Genomic DNA, 23,698 nt, shown 5'->3' on the forward strand with positions numbered 1-23,698 from the left:
TTGCCAGTTACTTTTTCGTTGAATCAAGTATAACATCTGTGCAGTGTGAACTATCACAGACAATGCAAATCTAAGAGCGCTTTATAATGCAAAACGTCGACAGCCACCAAGGCAAAGACACTGTAGCCTAGGAGACAAATATGTCAAGTCCCCGAATGTTTTAGGATGCCATCCGATACACACTCGTCCCCGCTGTCTATCCGATCCGGTCCCGAGGCCGAAAGCCAAACTACCAAGCCCTTGCGGCGGCTCTAAAGGACGTATTATGCTCACCTCGGACAGCATATGGGACCGTGATTACGCCGCTTACTGCGGGCCGCCCCGAGCTGGGTTTCCTCGCCGAGACCACCACAGGTAGGTTTAGCCTCCAGTGGATTCCAGGCCCTCGGGGGGGAGGAGGAGTTAGGAGTTGTAAACATGCCCCTCATCCGATCCTTTCAAAATGAATTTCCACCAACCCAAGAACGTCCGGGCTCAAGGATTCCGCCCCCCAGAGAAACTACAGTGGGAAGCCGGGTGGGACATCTGTGTCTTCTAATTGAGAGGGATGTCGGTCGTGATTTTATTTACTACGCCGGGTAATCGAGCTTGAATCCCGAGAATAAGCTTTATCGTACCTCATCCATAGAGGGCTAATGCCTCCTCGTCCTCAACCAACGAGCTTCCCTGCATCATTACATCTTGCCCAATTTGACCCAGGACAAAAGTCCCCACTCGGTAAGCCCCCAGCACCTACTACTCCCCAACAGCTCTGCTCCGCGGGCCCCAGTTCTCCGGGTGAACCGGGTATCTAGTAAGCTTCTCCTTGTTCCTCTCACGACCAAGATTCTCGTCAAATACCACCTCGATCTTGCTCGCTTGACCATCCTCCTTCTTCTCCGGCTGCTTCTGCTCTCCCTCAACACCTTCCATTTTCTCACCGGCATCAGCAGTTACCTGGGCCGATGACGGCAGTCCATGCATGATGTGCCACCCCGGAGAGCCCTCCTTCAAGCTGCCCTCGTGGATTGGAGACTTCTGCCGCACCCACTCGCGCATCACTTGCCAGACCACCGACCACGGCGCGTCCGTCTTGACGCTGCCGGGCTTGCAATGGCTGCGCGTCACCCGGTACCCGAGGCCCTTAAGCGCACCCCTGATGGCGTCCTCGTTGGGCGTCTGGCAGTGCAGCACCTTGGCCACCATGGACGGGCTCCAGAAGAATGGGTACGGCTCAATCTCGGCCAGCCTCTCCTCTTTGCTGAGCTTTGGCGCGGTGACTGGGCCATTGCTTTCCTGTTTATTGCTTTTCTCACTCTTTTCGCCGTTTGTCTTCTCATCCTGTTGGCACTTGTTGGCCTCTGCGACCTCTTGCTCATGTCGGATATGTTTCTTGGGAATCGCTTCCCTGTCCTCGGGTCTGGGATCCATGATCTCCTCCAGCGCCGTAGTCAGCATCCCCTTGATGCGATCAGTCGTGCCATAAACCTCGGTTGATGCATTCGGCAGGTCGTCAAGAATCGACTGTATAAATTCGGGCGAGTGTAACCTCCCGGCGTACATGGGTCCAGCTAGGTGCGTCTTGGTGCCGCAGTGTCCACAGACCTTGTCTGTCGTAGGACCCAGTGCAAAGCCGTGCTTATAAAAGATGCCGCCACCCTTCTTGTTGGGCATCGGCCTGTTCCTCAAAAGTAGCTGCGTCTCCCAAGCTCCACATCCGACATCGCAGTTGTAGACGACCATGGTCTTGCCCGCCTGGAACTTGACGGCGGCCGGGGACTTGGTGACGCGCACAAAAACGCGCGCATAGTAGTCGATCGAGAGCGACAGCAACGGCTCGATCGCCAGACCGTAGCGAGCGGCTGATGAAGCGAGACCATGAAGAATCAAACGCACGCCGGCCTCGTGGCAGTGGAAGCCCTTCATCGGTATGCCGCCGTACAGCGCGTATGCCTTTTCTGGGTAGCCATTCGAGGCCCACACGCCAGGATCCGTGCAGGTGACGCACAGGAGGCCGCCGTCGTCCCGGACCGCCTGCACCGCAGAGTCAAAGAACGTAGCCGCAGTGCCGTACGGATCAAGATCAATTACGTCGTACTTGCCGCCCAAGTTATTGAGCTGTTCCTGAGGTGTTTGCCTCCGGTGTTTGTTGCCAGACGGCGCGAGCATGCTCCTGGTCAGTTCGTCGGCATGGACACTATACATGTGTCCTTGGGCGTTGCCATGGTTCACGCGGATGCTGTCTTCCAACTTGTTGTGCTTCACGTTGACCTTGATAGAATCAACTGCAGCCGCGAGGAGATCATTAGAGGTCACCATGGTCGGAAAGGGAAGTTCGTGGGCATAGCGCAACGCCCTGAGCCCGGTCGCCGAAAGCGCATCGAGGATCTTCAAACGTGGCGTCTTATCGTTTGGCAGCTTCACCGGTGTCTCCGATATCTTGTCCTGAGTCACATCAGCAGGTGCTGCAGATTCTGCCTGTGCCTCCTGCTCAGTGACAGATGCTCCGGCCTCCTCCGCCACCGCCGTAGAATTTGCGTCCGCGGCCTCTACCGGCGCAGCAGCTCCTTCATCCGTAGTTTTGGCAACCTTTTGCGGCCTCTCCCCTTCCTCTCGGTGCTCCCTCTTCTCCTGCCTCTTCCTCTTCTTATCCGCAAACATCTCCATTCGCCGCTGCGCAAGCCTCATCCGTTTCTCCATGACGACCTTGCCATAGGCCTTGATCGCCAGCACGCTCAAGTCGCGATTGAACTGCTGTATCGGGTTGTAAAAGACCGTCTGCGGCGCACCCTCGCCCGAGGTTGCTGCCCGGTCGGGATTCTTGCTGGCGCCATCGCCTGACTCATCGCCCGCCGCCTCGGGCACTAAGATGTACGCGAGCCCCTCTCTGATGGTCGTGTATCGCTTGCCGTCGTGTTCTATAGTCTGTCCCTGGGCTGGCTCGGCCGAGAGCCCGGCTACTGCCGCCGCCGGCGTGGTGGTCATTGGTCTGCGGATTAAAAAGGGTTTGGGAATTGAGACACTGGGCGTCAGGGGGTAGAGCTGCGGGTGACGCAGATGGTGTAAGGGTCGAAATGTTTGTGACTTTGAAAACGAGACTTTCACATGCTCTGCTAGATTACTGCTGAAGCCTCCGCGAGGTATGCGTAGCATCAAAGTCTGAGCAGGGCAAGGTGCAGACTATCAGGCTACTGAAAGCTCAGTTGGTGGGGAGCAATCTGAGGGCGAGGGACTGTATGTCGAATATTATTTGTTCGGACTGGGTTCAAAGCGAAGGTGGGCAAAAAAAAAGTTTGGAGCTCCGTCTCAATTGGACAATCATGACGCGCGCGCGTCAGACAATTAGCTTCCGTCGCAACGTGGTGACAGGGGTCGCATCGCGGGGCATTGCTTAAATGGACCGTTACTTGCTGAGAAGAATTGAACGACATACCTGGATTGTTATTACATATTACCAGAACTTTCAAATCGACCACGAATACTCACAATTTGCCTACCTAAGTGTTTCAGAAACGGTTATTTCTACCATGGACTTTGCAGACTGCGGTAACCTCGACGGCAGTAGTGCGGCTACCTGGTTTTTTTTTTTTCCTTTTTCTTTTTCTGGTCTTTTTTTTTTTTTTTTTTTTCCATCACATGAAGAATATTCTGCGTTCAAGTTCGCTGAAGCATACCTCTCTTTAGATGAGTGGAACTTCGGTTCTGGAAGTGAACCGCGTTCATCCTGATCCTTCAACTTTCGAACAAAAAGTACTTTATTATTCAGGCCAAGTGTTCTCCGTGCTCCTTTCATTTTCAAGGCGAAGTAGTGTCGCCCAGAAAAGCTTGAATGGGCTCCGCTGCTCCCTTTAGCTCGTCCAAGAACAACCGTGACTTCTAGTTCCGCATCGTATCGATGTTGATGATGCTCGCAATCTGGTGCCCGCAAGCTGATGCCGTGCTGGAAGTCCGTTATCGCTCCTGAAGTCAGTTTCTAACTGCTCACCACCCCAGGTACAGTATGGGAATTCACTATTCCCTGTTCACCTGCCAGACCTAGGGCCCTGTCTCGATGTATCTGCCCTCAATCACCCCGCATAGCGACTCGAAATATCGACAAACCCATCATATATCCGTACCAGCAACTTCTATATTCTCCACCTCTTAGTAACTGCCAAGATTTGCTCGCATCAACTACCCCGAGCATACACTCTTCCGCTGCGCTGGTTACCTCCGTCTAACTTCCCTCCCAAGTGAATGCGGCACGTGTGTATTCTTTTGATGCTTCCCATTCCTGTCGCTCTATGCCTCATTAAGTAATCCTCATCCTCTCTTCATCATTCATCCCTGTTCAAGCTATTTTGTTTTGAAGCTTCAGGCTGACTTGGTCGATTATATCTTCTGCTGTCGTCGCGAAGCTCTTGTGCTTAAATAGCCTTGAAGGGCCACATTCTGACAAGATACCAACGGCAGGGCCCTTATCCACTGAAATTGAATACCTCGTCCACCTCACCCAGCCCATCACGTTGCTGTATGTTTCGTCGTCGGTATTGGACCGTGAAATCTTGCAGCAGCGCGCGAACTTGCCTCATTTGCGACTGGTCCTCGCCACTGAGCTTCTCTTGAATCTTTGTCATCATGCGTGTGGCTTCAGCTGGACTGACGGAGCCGGCAGGCAAGGTGCTGATCGCCCGTTCCACCCACGCTGTTGTTTGCGTGGGTAGCTCCTGGAACATCGCAAGTAGCACACCACTTCCGTCGGCAAAGCAGTCGCGGGGAAAAGTGTGCAGCATTCCGTTGAGCACCCGCACAACAAGCTTTTCTCCAAGGGCTTGCAGTTGGTTGCGAACAATATGCTTTAGGTGCTGTGAAGGCTCGCCAGGTGGTATGGTAGAGACTGCCGGGTTGTCACCCCCATATGTAAGCAGATCCCGTAGGAAGTGCAGCGTCGCAGATAGCGGCTCCCGCTGTTGCAGGGTCAATGATGTAAGAGCCGCTTCGAAAATTGCCGGGAAGAGCTCCGATGGGATCAAACGCTGGTGATGATAGAGGAGAGCATCTGTTAGGAGGCGGAAGAAGTCCTCAAGGACATCTGGTGCCTCGGCAGGTGAAAGACCATTCATGACTTGAAGCACATTCCTCGCCTGAGTGTCGAAGAAGCTGTATATCCAGTCCATGACAGCATCTGAGACGTGCTCGCGGTCCTCGGAGAACTCACGGAGAATGGCGCCGGTCACCCACAGGAAGCAACCCTGCCGGGACCTCGTGAAGCCCTCCACCAACCTTGCGGCCAGTCCTTCCTGGAGGATTGGAAGCATTGAAGTCCTGAACGAGATGACCATGAAACGCCAGCACCGGCAAACCCTCTCGCATATCGGTACAAAGTCGAGAGAGTTCTCCAGGATTGTCGAGAAGATGCTAAACTTCTCCTGCCAGTACTTGACCGCAGGATTCTCCTGCCCGTCTGCCGCGTACGGCTTGACGATCTGGACAAAGAGGGTGATGAGCTGAAGGTGATCTGTAGCGTTTGGTTATGGTTAGTAAACAACGTCTGTACGAAAATCCAAATTCGAGTCGCGATCACAACAAGAACTATCACATACCTGCGACTGCCAACTTCCCCTCCTGAGTGGTAGCGTTCTGAGCCTTGGCCATGAGTCGAGCCATAAGAGGGTCACAGTAAAGCTTGAGCAGATTGTAAATGTCCTCTGTCTTTTGGGCTGCCACTACGTTGGCCACACCTTCTGTGATCTCCTCCTGGCTAAGTTCAGGAAGCTTGTCAAGAATTTGGTCGTAAAATGCCTGAAGCTGGAGGACTTGGTCACTCAGTAAGTCCTTGCAATCTGTGCAGAAAAATTTGATCGCCTGAGCAGCAGCCCGAATGATCTCCTTGGAATCGGTCGAGAATGACGTGACGATGTAGTTGAACTGTGGCTCCAGAAATTCCTTGTGTGCTGCTGTCCACTCAGTGTATCTGGAGAAGACCATAATTGCAGCAAAACGGAGCTTCTCGTGAGCAGGAATTTGGAAGAGTAGCGCCATGAGCTCTGGAAGGACATCAGTTTCGCTCTCAGGGACCATTCCACCCATAGCACGCATGGCGAAGAGCGGCGCCTCCAGCTCTTGCCAATGCGGCACGTTTGTGCCGTTCACTGTGCTGCCATAGTTGCTGCTCCACAGCTTGATCGCGTCCAGAACCTTGGTGAGGCACACCTTGACACCCAAAACTTCGCAAGAGTCTTTCAGCGTGTCACCCATGCGATGGCGAAACTCGCGGAACTTTTCTTCGACTTCACGGTCGCCGTCGAAAAGGTCAAGTTCGTTGCCGGTTTCCGATTGAGGGAACTGTAGGTGCTTAAGAAGAACATCGACGAGCGCAGAGTAAATTGGCCTGAGGTGATTCAGGGCCGCAGTGTACCTCTCTAGTGTGATGTACTGCTTAAGTTCATACCAAAAGTTGAAGGTATACTCAACGACGTCTCTTTCTTTGTCCCTGGCGCAACACTCGAGAAGGATCTGGACGAGCGGCATGAAAGTTTGCGGCTCGCGAGCAATTGCGATAACCCACGCATCGCCCGCGTCGGCAAACAGCTTCGTCAGGGCCTTGTACGACTCTGTATCTTCGTTCGAGACTGCCTTCTCGATCAGGGGCTGGAGTGCTGTGAGTTTCGGAAGCAAGATCTGTATCGTCTCGGCATTGTCATCGATATCGCGGGTTTCCCTGCAGATGGTGCTGAGGCATTCTGCGGCCGGTTCCGTAGATTGCTCATTATGGACGGCCTTGAGCACAACGTCAAGAAGTGGAGTCTTCACGACGACGTTGACAGGAACCTCCTTGAGCCAAGATGTGATACACTCCATCAATTGAGGATTTTGCTCCGCCTCCGCTATAATGTCATGTTAGGATCAAGAATACTTCGAGCCTCACAACTCGGTACCAAGGCGAGAATCAATGGTGGCGTACCTGATGACGTCGCATAGTCGATGAGCATCTGCACAACGCGCTGAGCGTTGTTGCCTAGCAGCTCGGTTGTCCTCTGAGCCAGCTCCTCTTCCTGTTGATATTTGTATTAGACATCCGTCTGCGCAAAGATCGGACGAGGGCGATGCGCCGCGTCGGAGCCGAAGTGTATCAGGTCGGTATTTTCTCGCGTTCCACGTACAGACAGGGTGATTTTGCGGCCTTCGGTGACCTCCTCCGGCAGCACTTTCAGAAAGTCTAGAACACAGGCGTGGCTCTGCGGGTCGTTCCCGAGGGCCATGCCAACGTCCTGTAACACATCCTTCCAATCCTTCATGTGGATCGCCAAAATAGCCAAACAGACGCATAGTTGGACCCTGACGGGCTTGGGACCGGGCGCAAATTTTTTGAGAAGTAATAGAATCTGGCCCCTCAAAGCTGGAAGGTCGCCCTCGGCGACCTGTGTAGAAAGATCGTAGGTGATCTGAGTGGTTGTTAGAGTTGACGATCAAACGCATTTTGAGTTCCACGCGGCAAACCTACCTTTCCCTTAAGAGTGATGGCAGCAAAGTTCAGGGCTTCGGCATCGGTACTCGACTGGAGGATGCCGATGGTAACGTTCCAAGCATCCATCTGCATGCGAAAACAACACTGTTAGTTTGCTGCCTACTAGAAGGGCTGTAATAGCAACGAACCGATTTCTGAAACTTGTCCAGGTACTCCATCGCCACCTTCTTTTTCTCCCGGTCAGGGCTGCGCATCGTCAACATTGCCTGGAGAATGTTATCCGGCGTGAAGACATCCTGAGCGCCGGGAGTAGCCATTGTAGTGAGCGCAGTGCGGGAGACTCCCGCGGGTTGAAAACCAGGACCGTTTGGTGTTGAGGTGTATGTGTAGTGACTGGCGACTTCGCAGTTAGTGGGGTTTTAATTAAGGCGGCCAAGCGGATGTCGCGGTTCCGTCTAGCGGGCAAGATCAAGAGAAAGCGGTTTTTAAAGGATAGCACGACAGCCTGCGACGCCGCGAAAATAGGTAGCTGGTGTGCTCTTCGTGGATAGGGAATTAATGATAGGGAGCGTGGTAAGTGAAGTAAGTGCACATGTATGGCGTACGGAACAAACAAAGAAATTGATATTACTCCCGAAAAGTGGACTTGCGTCACAACGTCAACCAGCCCAGGCTGCTAGGCATGAACATGGAGAACACGCCGCCAGACAGCAACCCGCGAACGGACAGCAAGGGGCAGTCCCGCACCACATGTGTCAATTGTGGCATGCTGCCAGTGGCTTGACGCGGGGCTCAATTTTTTGGTGGGGTCCTTGGCCAGTCGGGCCACTCAAAGCGAAGCATCAAAGAATTGACAAACGCGCCGTGCACTGACCATAAGGTAGAATCCCGGCAAGCAAGCGTGCACCGCACCGCACCGCCAAAGCAGCTTTATTCGTCTGATTGATAGTCGGTATCAGCATTTTGCTCCTCTTGCGCCTTTCGACTTGCGCCCACGGAAAACCACAACTACGTTACCGTAGCACACCGCCGAGTACTCCTAGACAACGCGACATCGACAACCGCCGTGCTCACAGCTCAGCAGTAACCGCGCAAATCACAACGAGGTGCCCGGTCCAAAGAGCTCCTAAGCTATACCACAATGACTGGTCGGGGAGGCGGCGGCGGCCGCAAGATTCTTCTTCCGCCTATCAACTGCATTTTTAAGCTGCTCCAGTCTCATGCCACTGTTTCGATTTGGCTTTATGAGCAGTTGGGCATAAGAATTGAGGGCAAGATTAGGGTATGTTGCAAAGTCTCGGGTCTGTTTACCGACCGGAGAGGCTGACGAACTTTCATGGCTACCATGGGAATAGGGATTTGACGAGTTCATGAACCTTGTGATCGACGATGCGATTGAAGTGAAACAGATTACCAAAGACAACACAGAGGAGAAGAGGAGGCCGTTGGGTAAGAAAAGCACATATCATGTTACCAGAATCTTTTTTGGACGTGGTCGTCAATACTAACGTTCATCATAGGCCAAATCCTTCTGAAGGGTGACAATGTTTCCCTGATCCAAAGCTTACAATAGAGGCGACTGCGAACAGCAGGCCGAGGAGGGCAGAACGGAGGGTCAGGGGCCTCATGGGCCCAGTATGGCTGCTGGCCTTGGGATGGCGCATTACGATTGGGGCTATGGCAGGCCTGCACCGGCAGGGCCTGCTTAGACGAGTGGATTCAAATGGGATCTGGAAAGGCCGGCTATAAAGATTTATGATATTTGGCGTTATCGGTCCTGTTGGTCTAACTTGGATGACTTTGTTTCGCCGTTACCTAGGATGAGGCCGTCAAGGCGGCGGTCCAGAGGTCCCATCGGCACAGCCATATCGGGTTGCGATGCCAGGAACTGCTCGGTGAGCGCCAGGCCAACCAGTAAAATGGAACTTGACTCTCGATCTCCTGGTCCTGTGATTTTAGAGGCATAGCGATGCACAAAAAGGTCGTAAAAGCCTTTGCCGTGACCGCAACGGCGCACGAGGCCGCTTGCAGGATCAATGTCAAAAGCTACCCCGGGCATCAGCATGAGATCCAGGGTTGAACGCTCCGAGTGATGAGCGTCGGGTCCGCCCAGGATTCTCTGCCGCTCGTGCACAGTCGAAGGGTCGACACTTGGTATGCCCCACTTGTCCGGCTTCAGAGATTCGTAGTCACCCAAGTCCCTCAGCCGGACCATATCCATTACCCGAGATGGCGTGTCAGGCGTGTTGAGCGGCGACTTGTGAAGATAAGGAATGTAGACGTCCTTGCCTGTGCTCAGAGCATGCCGTACAATAGCATCAGTCTGGACCTCGCCCGAAGGCATAGAGAGGAAGACACTAATGCGCTTGGCGTTCATGTACGGGGCCCAAGTCAGGAGACTGCCCATGATGGTTCTGCCTGGCACATGTTTTATTTTAGCCCCCTGCAAATACTCAACCGACGATGGACTGAAAAGGCAGGTGAAGTCATGTGGTCTACGGGCCAAGTCATGGATGCGTGGTAATCATACTTTGCGCCAGGGCATTATCGCGGTTTACTGCTGCCAGCCGCTTCTTCATCAGCGACCGCAGCTGCTGTTTGGCGGCGGTAAGAGACATCTCGGCGTCTGCGTCCAATGTCATCTCCAGGCGGAAGCCGCTATCACCAAGGTATCCTAGGCAGGTTTCCAAGTTGAGGATCTTAGCTGTCGGCAGTCAACTCGTCCTAGGGGGATTTGTTAGGATCGACGGGATTTTCTTTTCTACGTACTGTAGTAGTATGTTGCGATCTCGGAGGTGGGCCTCTAGCTCTAGGTTATTTGCCAAACTACCGTAAACACAAGCTTTGATACGCGTGCGTGACACTGTGCCGTCGTCATTTCTCCTCACTGTTCCCGTACATGTGGACCCTAGGTTGCTAAATGACAACCCGTTTTTGGATTGATTTCAAAACGATTAATCGATTCAATCTTATCAGATCAAGTAGACACCTGCCTGGTCCTTGGCCAGGTTTCTTGGTCCGTGTAACACACGTGCCAGTCAAACCTTCTGACGGCGGGGACACTGAAAAGCTCGGCCTGCATTGGCCGTGCGTCGGCGGCCGCGGGATTCTGCAGTGCCGCTAATCCCGCAGGTAATAAAGTAACGTGCTGTGCCTGTTGCAGCGCCGTCAGGCTCCAACGACGAGACCCAAAGTAAAAAGTAACGTCCCTCACGCATCACCTGGCCTAGCGTGCAGTAGACTTGAGGCTTTTGGCGGAAATAACCTGAGATGACAGGATCACTCGACATTTTACCCAAGTACCCCAGTCCGCAAGTAGTAAGAAAGTTAGACTTGCCCAGTCATTCTGCACCACACAACGCGCAAGTTCACCAATCGCATGCATCACCCGCCCAGTCACTCCACAGATAATTCCATCAAATCGAAACATCAATACAGCGTAAGTCGGAATCCTGGATTAGGTGACCATACATACGTGTCACAGAGCAAAGTGGACCGACCTAACCCATGTACTGTAAGCCTTGCTGGATACGTGGTAAACGCCCAGCACAGTGTCAACACCAAGACTGACATGTCAAAAGTTGTCCACCGACGTAGCGGGCTTTTTGCTTCCCCTGCCCCTGTGTGTGATTCACTCGCGGGTCATGAAGAGGGTCCCGTTTTCTTGCCCGCATTCGATGAGACAGTGCTCTTGCGGACCCCGCCCACGCCCGTTCTCCCTACAGAGACGTTTTTTGCGTCACTCTTACCGGACAAGGGCACCAGCGCGCTGCAACCCTTGGCCGAAGGCAACCAGGTTTGTGTGCATAAACCCCCATCGCCGATTATCCATTCTTGTACCCATTTCTGTGCCTCGTCTCCAAAGTATGCCACGTAGTTTTGAGCGCTGACCCGCTGGATGGCTCAGCGAGAGCGGTCTCCTTTCATCGCGATCGACCTCAAACAAGGCACCAGGCTGTGCCTATGCAGCCGATCCAGCACGCACCCGATTCAGCCGCCGAGCCAGAAGACCCTGCTGACATCCAGGACAACCAACAACAATCCTTCCCGCTTCGCAACCTAGCGCCTAACACTCGTCGCCCCACGCGCGCCGAGCTCAGCCCATCCGCTGCTCCTCGCGCCATCGCAGCATCCACATCTATCCGAGGGCCCCTCTTCGACACCACTGCCGATGGGCACAGTGCCCTCGACCCATCTCCCCAGCAGCCCTCCCTGTCGCCATCCTTTAACACTCGGCAGGCTTTCGGTGCCCCCTCAGCCGGCAGGCAGCCCAGCTCTTCCTCATCCTCCTCCATCGCCTCACATGTCAACGCCGCTGCGTCCCGGCAGGAGAAGAACGACGTGCCGGTTCAGACGGACGCTGACATCCAATCCACGACGGGTCTCGACGACGAAGCTACAACCAACCCGATGAGGAAAGCTACCCCTGCTCTCCGCGACTCGGATGAGTTTCGGAGTGCGCCATCATATGGTGCTGTGTCCCTCGACCATGTGAAGCCGCCCGGAGCAAATGGACACTTCTCGACGGGAACAACAATAGATGCAGATGAGCTTGCGCGAATAGCCTCACAGAACTCGAGCCGGCGCCGCAAGTCGGAGGACATCAATGTTAAGAGCAGGCGCTCGGGAGAAGAGCTAGGGGCATCATCTGTTCTTGGTGGCCTGGAGGGTCGCTTCGGTGTCACGGAGGGCGGTGCCCTCGATGATCCCAAACATGGCGACGATAGCAGCAGCGACGGTGGTATCTCACCGGAAGCCATCGAGGATGAGAATAACCCCCCAGACAACTCGCCATATCCGCAAGTCAGAGCCTCGGTTTCGCCTGTTGACAATACTTCACTATCCATCAACACGCCTCGTATGTGGGCATTGTCTGTCCTTTTCTCGATTCTCGGATCGTCTACAAATCTCTTCTTTTCTTTGAGATACCCCAGCGTGTCCATCACGCCCGTTATAGCGCTACTTCTTGTCCACCCCCTTGGGTTAGCATGGGATTACCTACTCAAGCGCAAAGGTGACCCTGACGAGGAATTTGTTGAAGGTGTGCAAGTTCCTGGCCAATGGGATGAGACTCATGAGAGGAGCAAACTCCAGCGCCTGCGACTATGGCTAGCACAAGGTCGTTGGAACGAAAAGGAGCACAGCTGTGTCTATGTCAGCAGCAATGTCTCTTTCGGTTTCGCCTTTGCAACTGATGTCATTGTCGAGCAGACGCAGTTCTACAAGCAGGACGCCAGCATCACCTACCAGCTGCTCCTTACACTTTCGACGCAAATCCTCGGCTATACATTCGCCGGATTGACCAGGCGCTTTCTGGTGCGCCCGAGCGGCATGATTTGGCCGTCGACGTTGATGTCAGCTGCCATGTTTACAACACTGCACAAAGAGGAGAACAAGCCAGCAAACGGCTGGAAAATCAGCCGATGGAACTTCTTTTATGTTGTGTTCATTAGCGCATTCCTTTTCTACTTCTTGCCAGGCCTACTTTTTCCCGCTCTGAGCTACTTCAACGTTATCACGTGGTTCGCCCCGAAGAACGTCGTCGTGGCGAACCTCTTTGGTGTCGTGTCCGGTCTAGGTCTCTTCCCCCTCACCTTTGACTGGGCCCAGGTGGCATATATCGGCTCGCCTCTGCTCACTCCATTCTGGGCCGCCATGAATGTCGTCGGTGGCCTGGTCATTGTCATGTGGATCTTGGCACCATTGGCCTACTACAGCAACTGGATGTACTCATCATACATGCCTATCCTCTCTGCTGCAGTCTTTGACAACACTGGCAAAGTTTACGACGTCAGTAAGATCTTAACTAAGGATTTCATCTTCGATGCCGAGGCATACAAGAACTACAGTCGGGTATTTCTGCCAATTACCTATGTGCTTAGCTATGGAGTACAGTTTGCAGGGCTAGCTGCCTTGTTGACGCACACGGCATGCTGGCACGGCCGTGACATCTGGACGCAATGGACCAAGTCTTTGCAAGAGGCACGACAAGAAGGAAAGGTCGCAACCTATCAGCCAGTTGCGACTTCGAGCGATGATTACGGACGATCGAATACGAACGGTGCGCAGGCTCGGCGTGAGGCCTCAACAAGCTCTGCATTTTTTGAAGACATTATGAGTCGCGAGGATGTCCACAATAGGCTGATGAAGCGGTACAAGGATGCCCCGATGCATTGGTACTTGATGACATTTGTTTCGATGACGGCTATCGGCATATTTGTCGTCGAGTAGTGAGTACTCCGTTTCCCAAAATATCCTTTTTTATTTCATGTATACGGCGTGTTTAACTCTATTTTCTGTAGCTATCCTATTCATCTGCCCTGGTACGGCCTCCTGCTGGCCCTGGGAATTTGCAGCATCCTATTTATCCCTATCGGGATTGTCATGGCAGTTACCAACCAACATACCAGCATCTATCTGATTTGCCAGCTCGTCTGTGGAGCCATATTTCCAGGTCGGCCTGTGGCAAACATGGTATTTGTAACGTATGGTTATATTTCATCCTCGCAAGGCATCAAATTTGCGGCGGATCTGAAACTCGGCCACTACATGAAGATCCCGCCTCGCATCCTTTTCATGGTGCAGATGGTGGCAACGGTCGTGTCATCCTTAACGCAGATAGCCGTTCTCAACTGGATGTTCCGCAACATCCCAGGTATATGTACGCCCCAGGCCATCAACGGGTTCACGTGTCCAATCGCTCGGGTGCACTTCAATGGCTCCATCTTGTGGGGCGTGGTAGGACCGTCCGAATTCTTTGGTCGTGGTGCAACGTACAGGCCACTGGTTTGGTGCTTCCTCGTTGGGGCGATAGCACCCATACCGCTGTGGTACATCAGCAAGGGAAAGAAGGATAGCATTATCCGCAAGATCAACTTGCCGGTCCTCTTTGGCTCGTTGAGTTGGATCCCGCCTGCGACAGGACTGAACTTTTCCGTGTGGGCCCTCGTGTGCTACCTGTTCAACTCCCTGCTCAAGAACCGCGCCACAGCTTGGTGGGCAAAGTATAGCATGACGCTCAGCGCGGCGCTCGACTCGGCGCTCGCGTCAGGAATCGTCGTCGTCTTCTTCACCTTCATTTACCCGGGTGTTATGGACGGGTTCAGCTGGTGGGGTACAGAGGTATACAAGCAGGGATGCGATTGGCAGGCTTGCGCATACATGAGCGTGCCCGAAGGTGGTCGCTTTGGGCCCGATACTTGGTGATATACATCGTGATCTTACTTGTTTGGGATAAACAAGAGTCTCTTTAAGGATCTTCCCCGTGCTGGGCAGTTGGTGAGAACCCAGAAAGGGACTCACGAAAGAAAGATTTGGATTTCCAACAACACAACAGCATGATTTACAGGGGAACTTTATGATGATTGAGATTTAGCGCTCTGATGGAGCAGATTTGGAACAGTGATAAGACTTGTTCATATAAGCGTTTACATATACACATACAGATAGATTTCATTGTCTTCTTTTTTTTTGGTTATATTCAACAAATACAACGGATGAACGCACCACTCATATTGTTCGATATCAAACGGGCGTACTGTCAATTTGAATTCCATATTTTTTTATTTAAATGACATTTAACGTCAAGCGTCGCAAAGACAGTGTCTATATGGAGGTGGGTAAGTAGCTAGGTTATGAGCAGAAGACCCTGAGCATGCAGGACGTATTGCTATAGATGAAATTAAATCCTGTACCTGTCAGTAGTCTTCAACCTACAGGGCCCCTGCTATGCTCCTCGGTCCACTCCGCCAACCACCTCCCCATGACCTCAATCTCCTGGGACACGACCAGACTCTCCGAGGGCGTGTCGTCGACGACCAAATCCGGCACGTGGATTCCTCCGGGAATCACAAACACGGGAGCCTTGTCTGTGGACCGGCGCGGGCCGCCCGGCCGGAACTTGGAGGTGACGGTGGCGCTGTTCCAGGGGTCGTCACCGCCATTGCAAAAGATGACGCGCTCAAATTCGGCGTCCCAGCCGGCCGTCCACGCGTTCAGCATCGACTCGGTGAAGCCCCGGACTGAGCCAATGTTGAAGCCGCCGGTCGTGGGGAACATGAGGGCACACTGCCGCGAGAAGTGTTCGGGTCGCAAGTGCGACGAGACGATGTTGGTGCCGTCCGACTTGGGCGGGCCGACCTGCCACCAGCCGAAAGGGTTGTGCTGTAGATTTGTCCTCTCGTTAGAATTTGAGGGGGGTTGCAAGTCTTTGACTAGCGGAACAGCAACTTACGCATAACATCCAGTCCCATTGCCTCCTACCAGAGAGGTCCATTGGCGTGTTGAATCCTCGCGCATTACTGTGCGAGTCGCAGTTAAACTGCCGGCAAACCTCCCCTTGCGTAGCGTTGACGAACTTGGCATACAACGGCAGCGCCTTCTCCAGACCAAGGCCCCTGTCGCTGGTCAGGTTCACATTCTTGATACTCCCATCATCCGTCTGCATGTAGTCGCAAAAGTCAAAGACGGCACGGTGGTCACCCTGCCACTTCCAGATGGGCGTGGTGATCTGCTCAGCAAAGTCGTCGTGGCCTAGGTGCTCGAGCCCAAACATGCGCTTCAGCCGCCGCACGGCCGTCGAGTTGCGCGAGTCGAGCACACGGTCGACGTGGGCGACGACGGCACGGACGTCGGCGCTACAGTTGCGCGGGAGGGCGGCCTCGATGGGCGCAAAGTAGGTGTGGAAGTCGTGCACGGCCTCGATGACGGCCGAGGTGGCGTGGTAAGCCCAAAACACGCCCGGGCTGAGCTTTTGCGTCCACGCCGCCAGGGCGCCCGAGTACGAGCCGCCGATCAGCACCCAGGGGGCCTTTTCTGCGTTGGCACCCCCATCGCCGGAGCTGTCAAAGCTCAGCTGCACCGTCTTGGCAAAGTGCGTCATGTCCATGATGCTTTGGGGTACGTCCAGGTACTGGAGAGTTTCGGCTGTCAGGATGTCGAAGGGTATGCTCTTGCCCCAGTAGCGGTCTATTGGAGGTTCAAAGAAACGGTCAAAGTCAGCGGTTAAAGGATGACCATGTTGTCTGGTGATTGCAGACGGCGCACCCACGTTCTATCACTATGACAGCCCCCTGGAAGGTATCGGCGTACAGCCCAGGAAGCGTGTGGTTGTCGAGATATCCAACATAGCCGTCTGCAGCATCCTCACCCGGGTTGAAAAGAAAAACAGGCGAGCCAGGACCGGCCCAACTCGAAGCATCCCAGAAGTAACGCTGCTTGAAGGTGCCCTTGGAGGGATTGTGATGATCAAGAAGCTGATCAAATGTGCTACTGCCGACCAGCTGCGGGTGAGGATGCACCACCACCTTGATCCCACTCCCCATCTTTGCATAACCTCCGCGGTTTGTGAAGTGATGTCTTGGTTCCAGCCATGCTGCTGATGAAGTTGGCACCTGGCCAAAGAGCAGATGTGCTGTTGTAAGTAATATTGTCGTAAGCGGCCTCATACTGACAGGTAGTGTCCAAGAAGCTAAGCTGGGAGAGTAAAGAACTGTAGTCAAGTCCGAATTCTTGATCACTGTTGAAATTAAGGGGCCAGCCCAGAGAGCAAAACAAGAAGCAGCTGATAGAGAAATATTACACGATGTTAAGAAATCATCGTGGAGGGGAAATGTGAGTAGATCGAGAAACGGACGTCAAGTGAGTGGTGATATTGTGGGGAATGAAGCATGAAAACACCGGTGTCGCCGGCACCGTCTTGATTCTTCTGTTCATAAATTCCGATATCATTTTATCACTTTGGCTTCGCTAAAAGCCAGCCATGTCCTACGCAAGAACAGAGGGCGCTGTGGATGCATTTTGCGGAAGGTGAACAAAGGAAGGAGGTACAATAGGTGGACAATGGAGACAATAGACACAATAGGAGCGGACCTCCAGCTTGCAGTCTGGAGCTTTCTCGTCCCATTCAACTCCCATTGAGGCTCTCCGGAGCCGCATGGAACTTAACTTGCAGAAGCGAGGACATAACAAAACAGGAAAGATCGGTTCCGGTAAACTTGGGGAAAATTGTTGGCCTACGATGACCCTGCAAAACAACCCTTTGGCGGCCACAGTTTGGGGCCCTTTGTCTGAGGTCTTTGCCTTGTGCTCTCGCTTAATTAGCCGCCAGCGCTATTTGAGGGATCTGGTACAGTTACAGTGCAACGGCAATGAATTAAAGGGCAGGGTGAAGAATAAAAGGAGGGAAGTTACACGTGACCTATCATTTTCCCGCCCCTGCCGCCCACGGCCCGCAATTTATGTCACCTACGCCCTTCCTTTTGCTACGCCCTTCTGCACGCCCTTTTCTCACAAGGGTTATCAGCTTTCATCCCACAAGCGCTCGGCAAATTATGAACCGGGAAGGGCGCAAGTTGATGCGCCATAGCTCAGTCACAACCATATCTTGGATCAGGCAGCAAAGAATTGATTCATCGGCGGTGCAGAAGCTCCGGAGAATCGTGGGGAAACTAAAGATCAGGCCAGCCAATGATAAATGCGCTTGAGAATATCTCTAGTAGTGGTCCGGCCGAACTAAAGTTTCTTCCGTCTCTGCGGAATGGCGCGAAGTATAAGCTTATATTATATACTTCGTAGAGACAATTTTACTCGGGGTTTTTCACTCGACCAACATACCTTGTGGCTTCATTAAATTTCAAGGGCGTTATGCGACACATCTTGAGTCCCACTGGAGAGAATCGAAGCATGATCAAATGCTAACGATTTTAGGGTCAACACATTCCCGAACACGCAAGGCAAGGGTGTGACGGCGTAGAAGGTGGATAATGTAGATAGATACCTGGTAGGTACCCATTTACATCCCTGGGCACCTGCCATATCTGTCCTGGGAACTTTATCCGTCACGAGATATGCCTACGTGCCTAAGAAGATATTTGAGAGCTGTCTTTTTTATCATACCTAGCACTGCAGGTAAATAAGGTATCCATAATACTGCGACGCTAGTATAGCAGCGTGTCTGTTATATAAACCCCCCGCCCACGGCATTTTCAAAGCATCGAAAGTAGTACCAACAAACAACAACACAACTTAACCAACTCACCCACTCATCCCAGACGAATCACATATCCCACAAATGTCACCCGCAGAACCCCTTCCGCCTAAGGTCTACTTGGTCCCATGCGATCTAACCTCCAATGCACATACGGAATTGCTGTATAACCAGCGAGTGACCTGTGGCTGGGCCAAAGAGGGCATCGAGAGGTGGAAAAGCCTCTCTGCCCAGGGAAATTTGGTCATGTACTGGCTTGTGCTAAACGACAACACGCCTGAGAAGGACGACCTGATCAAAACCCACTGCGACCGATACCCGAACGTGAGTGGACACAGCCCTTGGGTCATGCTTCCGTGTATATTTGACTATGCTTGTTTGCCTCTAACACGTGATGAAAACGAAAGCAAGCAACTCCAATCCAGGACACAGCCGCTCAGATATGGGGTCAAGAGCGCACGCCGTCCAACGATAGCTTCATCCCTATCGGCCACATCGGCCTCGGTCGGCTCCAGCCTGACAGCGAGTACGTGGTTTTGATGAAGCAAGCCCAACCTCCTGCAGGCCCAACCGACGTCGTAACCTGGGTCGGCCCCTTTTATGTATCTTGGGTGATGCAGCGGCTCGGAATCGGCAATTTCGCCATGACCGAAATCGAGCGACTGGCGGCGTCGCCGCCCGTCAACGGGACCATCATCGCCCTGGATGCCATTGCCCCCGATCACGCGATGGCTCCGGCGCTGGTGAGGACGTTTTACACCCATTTTGGAAATCCCGCGCCAACTGTGAGTTTTCGAGGAAGCCCTCACAGTCCCAAATGAGGCTTGTTCTGGGATACATGTATTCCGCTCCGAGCTTCTCCTCAAATCGCATTCACTGACTCCTGATATTGGCGGGGGCGCAGAAATCCAATCATGACTGGTATCTGAAGCAGGGCTACAAGCCGTACCACCGCAAGACTGCCTACCCGTGGACTGATATTATGACTGGCGAGGTCAACATGTTGGATACTGTACTTATGCAGAAAAGGCTCTGAGACGGTTTTGCTTCGTTGCGTCCCTGGCAACTGACGTGTGTTGCTCTGCCTGCAGCCGCGGGTGGTTATTGTCTATTTATAAAGTTATTCTTCATTATGGACTAACTAAAATCATATCCGCAAATTAACCTAGCCCAGTCCTTGACGGATCTTGCTCATTGGTGTTGCATTTTGTTTTTACACAAACCAGAGGTTGAAGTTGAATGCAACAGATTTTGAACCTCAGGCAAGGTCCACGTGTGTCTTAGACTTGCTGCTACCCGACACATGGTGCCCTGTTCAGGCTCGCCAGAACTTGAGTTTCCTCATAAGCGAAGCAGAAGGGACTTTGGAATAGCCCGGGTTCGGGTGGAATTCTGTGGAATCGTGGCCGGGCGCTGCTATCCACCATCCCTTAATCATGTGCCAAGGTATGGGAGCTTTTTTCACGACATATTTCGCTGAATAGTCAAGCTGTTCCTGTGGTACCTCATTGCCACCATGAGCCGGGAGTGCGTTCAACGCCTTACCATTCATCATATCCCAGAGCGCAAACTTGAGAGCTTCCTCGTTTTTGTCGATACCATAAACATAGTACGTTGCATCCGGATCCTTTTTTTTGTAATAGCTGACAAGGCGGTTTGGTTGATCGCTCAACTTAACCTTTGTGTCTTTTTCGGGTAGATGGGAAACAGCATTAGGGTTCAAGCCACCGTAGTCCCCAAGTCCCACATTCCCCTTTCTCGCATTTGGAGGAATAGTAGTGCCAAGTCCCATGACAAAGAGTTCTTCGGTTGTCGTCGCCGCAACGTTGTTTAAAAGTGAAAAGGCCACAAGGGAGCCAAAAACAAAAGATTTTCCAAGCATATTGAGAGAAGTGAGTGGATAAGGTTTAACCAAGCAAATGAGATGATGGCTTAATTTGTAAAAGACCCTATGAGTGATTAAGACTGCAAAGGAAGGGTTGTTATTTATAAGAATTGCACTTTATATACCTACCTACCTACCTATCTAACTATCAATTTCGGGACAAATTCTGGTGTAGAATCAGTACTTTTTTGTTTCTCACGCACGACAAGGGTAATACCATGTCCCAACCCGGTAAATTTGGAGATTCCGACCTTTGGTTTTTATTCCCCCCTAAATATATCTATCCGTAAAAGTCATTATGTTCATGCGCACAATGGACCGGCGTGGCAGACACCGAGGGCTTTGAGACGGGAAATATAACATAATTTTCGTGCAAACTTGCCAAGACCTTAACTAGACTGCTCGTGGCAAAGACACGACGGCAGTTGCGCTTTGCTTACGTTCACCCCTTAATCGTCATCTCGTCTGTAAATAGAAAAGACAGGGCTTTTTGGGGGCAAAATTTGCGTACCGTACCCAGGACTAGGTAGGTAGGTACCTAGGTACCTAAGTACCTTAGTAAATAAAGTAGGTATTACCGATGACAAGCTTTTAAGACGCCAGATTTACAAAGGAAGAATTGTGGCAACCCCCCTGCCTTGGCAGACTCAGATTCGTTTCGTGGCGCCAACTACGTATACTATGCAAGGTAGTAGTAACCGCATTTCAAAAGCCAGTTTTCTTAATTCCCTCCCATCACACAAACTGATTGTCATCCATCTCATCTCACAGGGGCTATACTACTGGTACGTTGTGGTTTCAATTTGGCTTGCTGGTGGGTTTTTAGCTGGGGGGTGGGTGGCGCGGGGAACTGACCCGAACCATTTGACAAAAACCAATGACGTCGCTGCTTCGTCCAGAGGCCTCACGACTTTCGCTCCACACAATGGACATCTTTAAGCGCCGGGGGCCGCCGGCGTCGCGACCAAATGTGCGCTGTTGGCAGAAGGACTTGTGCCTTTTGGTCCTATATTTGGAATACGCATTCATAACATTTTGAACTCAACCGGGGCCCAGTGCATTGCTTCTTCGTCTGCCATTTCTCGCTCGTACCGCATAAGTCTAGGATTGCTTGATCGGTTTGACCGATCAAACTTGCGACATTCTTGAGCCCCTCCCATCATTCTTTCATTCCCCCCTCTCAATTTGGCGCACGACCAGGAGGTCCCCTACTACCCACGCCATTTTACCACCTGTGCAACACTCCGGCATACCTTGGTTCACTCAAACCAAGCACAGGCGCGGATAGACAAACACCGCGAGTCGAGTAACCACCACTAGCAGCAAGCACCACAAACGGCCCATTTTGACCTAGCTTTGGCTGTAGCCCATAATGGCGTCAAACGTAAGTGCAGACACCTGCTTGTTGCGCCGACGATCTGGTTACATCATGCCTTCAGTAGACTCATATACTTACGAGACTTGCACCATCCCAGGAGCCAAAGCTACTATACGCCATAGATGGCATCTCGGCGTACCACATTACAAATGGGAGCGAGGAGACTCTCACGCCCGCCGGGCCACAGACTCTTTCCCTCCTTATGGTCCCGACTTCGTCCCCGTTCGCCGATCGGTCTGTTGATCCCAAGTCCGGAAAGTCTGAGGAGGACTTCTACCTTCACCTCCACCTCCCACCCGAGCTAGACCTCCCCCTCCCAGCGACTACCCAGATATACCACCAGCCTCCACGAAGCTACCTCATTCCACGTTGGGATCTCGGACGCGACAGCGGTGCCTTTACCCGCATCGAGTTCCCTGAGCTCGGGAGCCGGAGGCACATACAGGAGGATGTAGATACGTTCGAGACTATATTGGCGCAATGCACAGCCTTCCTGGAGAGGGCGCCGCCGCCCAAGCTTGGCGTATCTTCTTCTTCCAAGGGCGAGAAGTCTGGCTTTGGTGACGAGAAGGCAGCTGCCAGGTCTATGGAAACCGGTGTGGCAGGTCCCTCTTCTTCCAAGTCCAAGGCTGCCCTTGCCCAGGAACCGCCCCCATACAACCCAAACGATTTCCAGCCTGGAGAGGCATATGCACGCGGGAGTCATAGCAAGCAGCAGACGGGCCAGATTGTCCTTATTGACGAGGAGGATGGCAGTGTAATAGGGGAGTTGGGAGAGGGAATGACTGTCATTGAGCATCAGGCTCTTCAGCCGGGCTCAAAAGGTGAGAGACACTTACCGAGCTTTTCAAGCATGTCATTTTGTAATAGGATGCTGCTAACACCAAAGTATCCGTTGCTTGTGATAGAGCCCGTCGAGATCACACTTCCAACCGATTCGACTCAGAACATATCCGTGGCACCGGCTTCCAAAGAGTCTGTCGAGATGCTCATGCATCCTGCCTACCAAAAGTCCTTCCTGGTATCCAATGCGTCCATGGCGTCCCGGTTCATCGTCGGCACTTCGGACAAGGTATCAAGCATGCTGCAGTCAGGGGCGACCGCCATCACCGCCAAGAGCAAACCAGCCAGTAAGCCCATGACCTTTAAGCCAGCAACCCACGAGCGAATCCGACGCATCAACACCTTCACCGGAGGAGCAGTCGGACTTTCTACCAAGACGGTAGGGCAAATCGGCAAGGTCGCACAAAATGTGGGCGCAACACTCGCGCGAAAGGGACACAAGGGTGGTGGTAAAGGCTTTGATAAGGACGGCAACCCCATCGATGGCTACAAGCCTGGCTTGTTGAACAAGAGCTTGATGGCATTCTCGACCGTAGCCGATGGCATCGAGCAGGCGGGCAAGACGCTGCTGACGTCGACATCGAATGCCGCCACGACTGTGGTAGAGCACAAGTGGGGTCCCGAGGCCGGCGATGTGTCGCGCAACCTTGGCTCCGGTGTCAAGAACGTCGGTCTGGTCTACATCGACGTCACCGGAGTGTCGAGGCGTGCCCTTGTCAAGAACGTGGCCAAGGGCATGATCGTAGGTAAAGCACCAAACGGAAAGGATGTTATAGTTGGTGGCGGAGATGGCGGTGTAGTCCCAGTGCCACCGGAGAAGAGACTCAAGGACAGCGAGGGGAATGGTACTTCTAGTTCCGCAAGCTCAATCAAGGGCTATTCGGACGATAAGAAGGCGGCTATTGAGTACAAGTGAGTGAGCTCGCTTAACTCGTTATGGCGGGAAATAGCCATGTTTATTCTTTTTTTACTTGTCGCCACGTTATCATTCTGTTGTCCAATTCGGGATTATGGATCAGAATTCTGGCAGCGATAGGATATGTTATTTGCGAAGGGATTCTGATTCTGATAATTTGTAAGTATTGAAAAACCTGATATCGAAGATGCAAGTAATTAATGAGCAAGAGGGACGCTTACGAAATCGTGCCTGGTGCGCTTTTTGATATGTTGACAAGCACG

The 23,698-nt window shown here is 52.6% G+C and overlaps 9 protein-coding genes across 9 annotated transcripts; 4 read left to right on the forward strand and 5 right to left on the reverse strand.

The window, feature by feature from the left end:
- Positions 1-735: 735 nt before the first annotated feature.
- Positions 736-2,964, reverse strand: MGG_01448 (N2,N2-dimethylguanosine tRNA methyltransferase; the record flags this gene model as incomplete). The annotated part of the gene is made up of 2 exons (XM_003714353.1): positions 736-1,259; positions 1,296-2,964. 2 exons carry the CDS (start codon positions 2,962-2,964, stop codon positions 736-738), a joined length of 2,193 nt encoding a protein of 730 aa, XP_003714401.1.
- Positions 2,965-4,436: 1,472 nt separating this feature from the next.
- On the reverse strand, positions 4,437-7,743 carry MGG_01449 (karyopherin; the record flags this gene model as incomplete). Its single annotated transcript, XM_003714354.1, has 6 exons — positions 4,437-5,476; positions 5,562-6,845; positions 6,923-7,013; positions 7,122-7,403; positions 7,463-7,552; positions 7,615-7,743. The coding sequence occupies 6 exons, from the start codon at positions 7,741-7,743 to the stop codon at positions 4,437-4,439; spliced, it is 2,916 nt and encodes a 971-aa protein (XP_003714402.1).
- Positions 7,744-8,289: 546 nt separating this feature from the next.
- On the forward strand, positions 8,290-9,363 carry MGG_01450 (sm snRNP core protein Sme1). Its single transcript, XM_003714355.1, has 3 exons — positions 8,290-8,708; positions 8,782-8,875; positions 8,947-9,363. Exons 1-3 carry the CDS (start codon positions 8,568-8,570, stop codon positions 8,997-8,999), a joined length of 288 nt encoding a protein of 95 aa, XP_003714403.1. The 5' UTR covers positions 8,290-8,567; the 3' UTR covers positions 9,000-9,363.
- Positions 9,195-10,044, reverse strand: MGG_14781 (uncharacterized protein; the record flags this gene model as incomplete). Its single annotated transcript, XM_003714356.1, has 2 exons — positions 9,195-9,844; positions 9,957-10,044. 2 exons carry the CDS (start codon positions 10,042-10,044, stop codon positions 9,195-9,197), a joined length of 738 nt encoding a protein of 245 aa, XP_003714404.1.
- A 1,120-nt stretch (positions 10,045-11,164) lies between these two features.
- MGG_01452 (sexual differentiation process protein isp4) lies at positions 11,165-14,982 on the forward strand. Its single transcript, XM_003714357.1, has 2 exons — positions 11,165-13,656; positions 13,729-14,982. The coding sequence occupies exons 1-2, from the start codon at positions 11,390-11,392 to the stop codon at positions 14,630-14,632; spliced, it is 3,171 nt and encodes a 1,056-aa protein (XP_003714405.1). The 5' UTR covers positions 11,165-11,389; the 3' UTR covers positions 14,633-14,982.
- MGG_01453 (uncharacterized protein) lies at positions 14,966-17,563 on the reverse strand. The gene is made up of 3 exons (XM_003714358.1): positions 16,476-17,563; positions 15,660-16,393; positions 14,966-15,589 (listed from the first exon to the last, which is right to left on the reverse strand). The coding sequence occupies exons 1-3, from the start codon at positions 16,870-16,872 to the stop codon at positions 15,134-15,136; spliced, it is 1,587 nt and encodes a 528-aa protein (XP_003714406.1). The 5' UTR covers positions 16,873-17,563; the 3' UTR covers positions 14,966-15,133.
- Positions 17,564-17,832: 269 nt separating this feature from the next.
- MGG_01454 (uncharacterized protein) lies at positions 17,833-20,204 on the forward strand. The gene is made up of 4 exons (XM_003714359.1): positions 17,833-18,737; positions 18,821-19,198; positions 19,318-20,022; positions 20,113-20,204. The coding sequence occupies exons 1-3, from the start codon at positions 18,498-18,500 to the stop codon at positions 19,447-19,449; spliced, it is 750 nt and encodes a 249-aa protein (XP_003714407.1). The 5' UTR covers positions 17,833-18,497; the 3' UTR covers positions 19,450-20,022; positions 20,113-20,204.
- On the reverse strand, positions 19,501-20,420 carry MGG_01455 (uncharacterized protein). The gene has a single exon (XM_003714360.1). The coding sequence runs from the start codon at positions 20,293-20,295 to the stop codon at positions 19,729-19,731; it is 567 nt and encodes a 188-aa protein (XP_003714408.1). The 5' UTR covers positions 20,296-20,420; the 3' UTR covers positions 19,501-19,728.
- Positions 20,421-21,245: 825 nt separating this feature from the next.
- Positions 21,246-23,665, forward strand: MGG_01456 (uncharacterized protein). The gene is made up of 3 exons (XM_003714361.1): positions 21,246-21,682; positions 21,774-22,500; positions 22,585-23,665. The coding sequence occupies exons 1-3, from the start codon at positions 21,671-21,673 to the stop codon at positions 23,433-23,435; spliced, it is 1,590 nt and encodes a 529-aa protein (XP_003714409.1). The 5' UTR covers positions 21,246-21,670; the 3' UTR covers positions 23,436-23,665.
- Positions 23,666-23,698: the final 33 nt, after the last annotated feature.

This window comes from Pyricularia oryzae, chromosome 2 (genome assembly GCF_000002495.2).
Source record: "Pyricularia oryzae 70-15 chromosome 2, whole genome shotgun sequence".
Lineage (NCBI taxonomy): Eukaryota > Fungi > Ascomycota > Sordariomycetes > Magnaporthales > Pyriculariaceae > Pyricularia > Pyricularia oryzae.